This window comes from Chlorocebus sabaeus, chromosome 9 (genome assembly GCF_047675955.1).
Source record: "Chlorocebus sabaeus isolate Y175 chromosome 9, mChlSab1.0.hap1, whole genome shotgun sequence".
In the NCBI taxonomy this organism is placed as follows: Eukaryota; Metazoa; Chordata; class Mammalia; order Primates; family Cercopithecidae; genus Chlorocebus; species Chlorocebus sabaeus.
This window is the reverse complement of record NC_132912.1, coordinates 26,592,729-26,599,805: the sequence shown is the minus strand read 5'-3', so window position 1 is coordinate 26,599,805 and position 7,077 is coordinate 26,592,729. Positions and strand designations below refer to the sequence as shown.

General features: G+C 44.3%; 1 protein-coding gene across 1 annotated transcript in view; it reads right to left on the bottom strand.

Annotated features, from left to right (window-relative positions):
- Positions 1–273: 273 nt before the first annotated feature.
- Positions 274–7,077, bottom strand: part of APBB1IP (amyloid beta A4 precursor protein-binding family B member 1-interacting protein) — a 175,869-nt gene continuing 169,065 nt past the window's right edge. The window contains exons 14-16 of the mRNA XM_073018807.1: positions 3,235–3,338; positions 1,669–1,796; positions 274–637 (exon numbers count right to left, since the gene is read on the bottom strand). Of these exons, the coding sequence (XP_072874908.1) occupies positions 289–637; positions 1,669–1,796; positions 3,235–3,338 (581 nt within the window). The 3' untranslated portion in view covers positions 274–288. The remainder of the gene's footprint in view (positions 638–1,668; positions 1,797–3,234; positions 3,339–7,077) is intronic.

Genomic DNA, 7,077 nt, shown 5'->3' with positions numbered 1-7,077 from the left:
AAAAAAAAAAAAAGGCAAAACCAAAACAGCCTGTGTCCAGGGCTCCAATCAATCAAGCGACGGGAATCTCAGAGCAAGGGAACAGGCTCTGCTTGTCATGTTTTCCCGTTTTCCTCTCTCGATTTTCCTGAAAATTCTGACGGTCGCAGAGGTAGAGATGAAAATCCAAGGTCACCAAGATTTAAGAAGGCATGGGATGGTGAAAGCTATTTTTAATTATAGTGTTGACCTCAAGATTGACTGACCCAGTAATCCTTACAGAAATACTGTAGGAAGAACGTTTAACTTTTATTCATTTATTTTATTCATTTGCTGCTTGTGAACATTGATGCCTCGTGCCTGTTGGCAGGGTGGGGCATAGGAGGCCTCTTGACGACCGCGGCGGGAGGGGGGTGGCGGCGGGAGCTCTGGGTCGTCCAGGGGCGAGGGCGGTGGCGGTGGCTGCGGCGGCAGGAAGTCGTCGGGCAGGACGAGGAAGCCCCCGCTGCCTGTACCCTTGGCTTTGGGGGGCATGGCGGGGCTGCCCCTGGTGTCCCAGGACCTCTGCACCGGACGGGGCGGGGCAGGCTGGACTTGGGGCCCTGCGGGGCCGGGGTACTCCTGGCTCCTGGTGGTTCCTGAGGGCTGGCTTCTTATCCTGAAACCAAGGGACAGCAGCATTCATTATTTTAAAATTTTTGAAATTTAAATTTATTGTGATTAATTAATGGAGACAGAGTCTCACTGTCGCCCAGGCTGAGTGCAATGGAGCGATCTGGGCTCACTGCAGCCTCGACCTCCTGAGCTCAAGCGATCCTCCCGCCTCAGTATCCTGAGTAGCATTCTTTATTCTTGACAAAACAGCCCCAGTGGACAAGACCATGCCATAGATATGTGAGTCTCTGTCTGTCCTGGCGGGGGAGGTGGGGGGGGGGTGGGGGGTGTGGGGGGGGTGTGGGGGGCATCCCTCAGTCACTGAGACTCCTGGTTGTTCACATCTTTGCTCTGGAATAGGGAAACGACTCTCAATGGCCATTATTATTATTATTATTATTATTATTACTATTATCATTATTATTGAGACAGAGTCTTGTTCTGTTGCCCAGGCTGGAATGCAGTGGCGCCATCTTGGCTCACTGCAACCTCTGCTTCCTGAGTTTAAGCGACTTTCCTGCCTCAGCCTCCCTAGTAGCTCGGACTACAGGCGCTGGCCACCATGTCCAGCTAAGTTTTGTATTTTTAGTGGAGATGGGGTTTCACCATGTTGGTCAGGGTGGTGTCGAACTCTTGACCTCATGATCTGCCTGCCTCTGCCTCTCAGAGTGCTGGGATTACAGGATGAGCCACTGAGCCTGTTTTTTTAATTTTTAAATTTTTATTATTTGTTTATTTATTTTTTGGGACAGGATCTCGCTGTGTCACCCAGACTGGAGTGCAGTGGCGCAAGCTCAACTTACTGCAACCTCGACTCACTGCAACCTCTGCCTCTAGGGCTCAGTGATCCTCATGCCTCATCCTCCTGAGTAGCTGGGATAACAAGCATGTGCCACCATGCCCAGCTAATTTTTGTATTTTTTGTAGGATAATTTTTTGCCATGTTGCTCAGGCTAGTCTCCAACTCCTGGGTTTGAGTGATCTGCCCACCTCGGCCTCCCAAAATGCTCAGATTACAGGTGTGAATCACCTCACCTGGACAGTTTACCTTTTCTCAACTGCATGAAAGTTGGCTGGTTCACCGGGTAGAAAATGAGCCCCGTAGTCTCTATTATGACCTGTGTCTCAGGTTGTGATGAGATCAAATGAGATACATATGAGTTCTGAAAAGAAAAATCACCAGTGCGCCATTGGTAGAAACCAGAACGTCAAATTTGGCTAAAGTCTAATAGAGGCATAGCCCTTCCTCTGCCAATACTGGCATACATAATAATAATTTGTATTTATATAATGAAACATCCCCAGGCAGCTGGATTGAATCCCTCTGTTTTAGTGATAATTATCATTCCAATTTACATTTCATCAGGGTTCCAGTTTTTTTCTTCCTCTGCTTAATAGCCTCTTACCACTGAAGATTAAATTTGGAAGTTGTTTTTTTTTTTTTTCCTAACAAAGTGCCTTCTAATTTAGTTTCTATTTTATTTAGTTTATTTACTTATCATGATAAGCTAATTAACTGGCGATGTATTTTTTCCTTTTTAAAAAATTTCTGAACAGGCAGCTTGGGTATTGATGTTCACATATAGTTAAGTGATTTCTATTCTGGGATTCTTTTATTTTTCTTCAGCATTTTTAAATGCTTTCCTTCGATTGACATTATAGAAATAATGAAAATAATAATAGCTGAAAGTGCATTGCATGAGAAGTGCAGGCTTGAGAAGATAATGTGAACATTAAAGAAATAGAACTTTTACAGGCCTGCAGTGGTTGTCAAAATTACAAGAAGTTCAATAAATACCAAGATTTAGTTGTTTTCATGACTGGCTGATGGACAAAATGAAGGGATGAAAGAAGTGAAAAATTGCTAAAGTGAAGCACCCTGCCTGTCCTAGCTGGGTGACATGCTGTTGTCACAGTTATTTAAGGTTGTTTTGACTCACACATAAGAAATATTCAACAGAATTTATACAGTCAACTGAGAGGTTTTGAACTAGATTAGTAACTAAATCATAATTATTAGCTATGATTTTAAAGTAGATTTAAGTGAATCCTCATTGATCTAATCAGTTGAAAAAATGTTGTAGAGGATGTCATACTTATTGGCTATTATTTTATAATGTATTTTCTCCTCCATCATCCTGGGGATGTATGTAGGATATTAATGGAGAAAATAGAAAATGCAACCCTCTTTTTTCTGTTTTTCTTTTTTTATGACAAGGTCTTTATCTATCATACAGGCTGGAGTGCAGTGGTGTGATCACAGCTCACTGCAGCCTTGAAATCCTGCGCTCAAGCAATTCAAACACCTCAGTCACCCAAGTAGCTAGGACCACAGGTGCATGCCACTATGCCTGGCTAAGTTTTTGATTTCTAGTAGAGATGAGCCCTTGTTCTGTCATCCAGGCTGGTCTGGAACTCCAGGGCTCGAGCAATTCTCCTGCTTCGGCCTCCCAAAGTGCTGGGATCACAGGCGTGAGCCACCGTACCCAGCCTGTTTTCTCTTTTTAAAAGAGCAGTTATTGGAACAATGCAAATGGTTGAGAACATGGGCTTTGGAAACATGGGCTGATGGAATGTATGTCAGCTGCTTGCTGGTTTTACCTTGGATGTTTCAGGGTGTGTCTGGGCCTCTTGGAGAACAGCAGTGACAAAATGTGCAGCCTGGGGCATCTGTCCATTGGGCTGGGCGGTGCCATTTATAGGTCCTGAGAGGGAGGAAGAGAGAAAAGAAGAGTGAGCAAAGCATTTTCAACATTCTTGAATGTTAATCTGAAAATAAAAGCTGTTTACATCTCTAAAGCAAAGAAAGATACTTGCCGGCTACTTCTTACAAAAAAAAAAAAATAATAAAAACAAAGCAAACAGAACAATTCACAGGCATGGCGTGGTACACAAAACCTTACAAAAAATCTGAGGTTCTGTGACAAAACTGTATAGCAGATTCAGCAGAAGGTTCAGGAAGGTGAGTGCGGTATTTGATAAAGCCCACCGAGGAGGGTCTGGATTAACTGGGATCATGGAGAGGAATAGTATGTTTTACTTTGAAAAGCTTTTGATAATTGAAGAATAAACCTTGAAAACCAATTTCCTTTCAAAAAAATTCTATTGTTGATTTCCCTAAAATGTATTTATCTAGTTTCGTACTGTGCTGAGTACAGGAACAACTTTCGAACATTGTCCTCAACAAAGAGTATATTGGGCCGGGCGTGGTGGCTCACGCCTATAATCCCGGCACTTCGGGAGGCCGAGGAGAGCAGATCATGAGGTCGAGAGATTGGGACCATCATGGCCAACATGGGGAACCCCGCCTCTACTAAAAATACAAAAATTAACTGGGCCTGGTGGCGCACGTCTGTAGTCCCAGCTACTCGGGAGGCTGAGGCAGGAGTATCGCTTGAACCCGGGAGGCGGAGCTTGCAGTGAACTGAGATCACACCACTGCTCTCCAGCCTAGCGACAGGGCGAGACTCAGTCTCATCAACAACAACAACAAAAAACAGATAAACAACAACAATAAAGAGTACATTGGACACAGAAACAATAGACAGAGATTTGGGCAAAATGTGCGGGTCCCTGAACTAATGTGGAATTAGATGTGGGTTTTTTTGCTTTGTTTTTTTCCCCCCAAAAGTCCTGGTATTACAATTTTATTTTCTTGCCTTTTTATTTGTCCTTTTGACACAAAGCTTGACTCATGGAAAGTCTGCAGTTGTTAGAGAATCAGACAGAAGAAGCTCTACGTTGATTTCTCGACTCCTTAGAAAGGATCCTGCCAAGGATGGCCACCTCTCCACACCCGGGCTGTTTCTCCTGCAAGTGAATTGCAGCCCAGCCCACACCAGTCTCAGCCTGGGTGACAGAATGAGACTCAGTCTCAAAAACAAAAAACAAAAAACAAAAAACGAATGATACTCAGGGGAAAATAGTGGGAAGGGGGAGAAAGATAAGAGGACTACAAACTGGATTCCGTGTGTACTGCTTGGGTGATCGGTGCACCAAAATCTCACAAATCACCACTAAAGGAGTTACTCAAGTAACTAAATACGACGGATTTGCCAAAAATTTATGAAAACAAAAGTTAAATTTTTTAATGGTGAAAATTGAGTGTCGTACTTTCAAGTTACAAAAGGCACATCTATCATGAGACTTAATTATTCTAATGTTTAAAGAAATGAAGAGAACAACCAGAGTTTAAATAGAAAAGCTGTCAGACATTTCGTCTACAGCAATGAAATGTGTAACATGTGTTTTGTATTTTGAAACTTAGTTTTCAGCCATCCTGGGGGAAGAAGAAGAGGAAACAGAACTGGGCATTGGGGTATGTAGTGGGAAAGTAAGAAACCGGCTGGACGCAGCAGGGAAAGAAGAAGGGGTGAGGACTCCAGGAAGAGCCAGTCCTCCTGCTTGGGGCCTGGGCATAGGAAAGCAAACGCCGGGCAGGAGGAAGGAGCCCCAGGCTGTGGGTGCCTCTGGGGGGACCTTGGGTCAGCGATGGCCAGAGGAGCTCCTGAACTTAAGCAGTATCTGCCACCTCCCTACCTTTGGGTGTCTTCTGGTGGCCAATGTGCTGAGGTCAGGACCCTTGCTGGCTCCCAACTTCTCCTGGGCAGGCTCCAAAGCAGTGGAGTTGGTGCTACTGCCGCCTCCACCTTGTGGATCCCAGAGCTGCAGGACAGCTTCACCCGCCGCAGCCTGAGCTGGCCCCGCTTGTGGCTGGCATTGGGGGACAGCGTGTTCCAGGCACTTCTGCTCCAGTATATCGCGTCCTGCGTCTTTGTATCTGTACACTGGTAGAAGTCAGAGCCACAGGCTGGCTCTGCAGAACCCTTGTACCAGCCCTGATTGGGGCTGGCTTTGGCGCATATGTGACAATTCAGTGTGGACCCCATGGGGCACTTGTGCTCTTCTCAGGCAGCTTGGGCCTTCGCTTACCCCCAAGTCTGCAGAGTTCAACACCTATCGCCTTTTCCTGGCAAAAGCAGTGCTGGCATGGGCAGTCCTGGGCCATGGGGTGGCACTGCGCTAGTAACCCGCACCCCATATCACCCCCATACTCTGAGCTGACTTGTCTGCTTAAAAAAACCTGCCAACCCCTGTCCAGTTTATTTTAGAAGGGCCTGGATGCAACAAGCCTGAAAGCTGTGACTGGGGGAGGAGAGAGCACAAACGGATTCATCCTCCTTCCACCACCACCCAACAACTGAGGACCACTAACTGAAGAGAAACAACTGAGGGAACCAACTGAGGGCACTAACCGAAGGCAACCAATGAGGGCACCCACTGAAGACCACCAAGTGAAGGCCAGTTGCCCTGCCAACCAAACCACATCCTGGTTAGAGGAAACAATCAGGTCCAGAATCCCCTGCGTGCATCTCCATAAACTTGGAACTTGAGAGCACAGGCGCCAGGCTCACAAGGCACCGCCCTGCCAGCAGCCCCGCCCCACCTTTCATTCCTCGCTGGCTGCTGGGCGCTTTCTTGTTGCTCACTGTGATGAAGTTCCTAGGGATCATCACCTTACAATGGATGATGCTAAAATTACTGAAACCAAATCTGCGTCATGCAGTGTCTGGGTTTCATAGAATCCCATTTCCCCCATAACCTCTGAGATTTGTACAAACTAGAAAAATGACAGATTTCTGCAGCTGCATTCAGAAAAATACATTCCCATAAGCTAAGCCTACACTATAATGTCAAATCATATTTCATATAGATGTATATATACACATATATATTCAATCCACATATATTCCATTTACATTTTTGAAAATAATACACGTATTCAATCAAATTAACATGAGTAATAGAAGACATTTTCTAAAATTTATACACTAAGTATATCACAGTTTTCTAGTGATCATTTCGATGCAGAAACTTAGACTCTATGGCTTCAACAAACAAAGATGTTTATGTAAGAGAAAAGCACCACATAATACAAGAATTTAAATACGATCATCATTGCTACTTTTAACTGGCAATTATACAGTAAATGTATTGTGAACTGCTTTGTGACTCTGGTGACTCATTTAATCTTTGTGATCCTTGGTTTGATTATCTCAAAAATATACCATTTTATAAACTTGCTCTAAAAATTAAATGAGAGAAAAATAATCCTTCTCTATGTATTGAACACTTAGAAAATTGTAGCCATTCTGTCCAGATTTTTACACACTTACCTTATTGAAGCCTCATAACAACCCTATCTTTTAAATTAAAGGCATTTTGCCCACCAAAATTTTTCTTATTTACCTTATGGAAGCCTCATAAGAATCCTCTTTTATAAATAAGCGAAGTGAGGCTCTGAGGAGTTAAAAACACATGCACCATCATGTCCTAATGAGTGTTGGAACTGGGATTCAAATCCAGTTCTCTCTGATGCCAAAAGAGGTGCACCTTAATGAAGACCAAGTTACACCCAGCACATGGAGGGATCAAAACATGTGG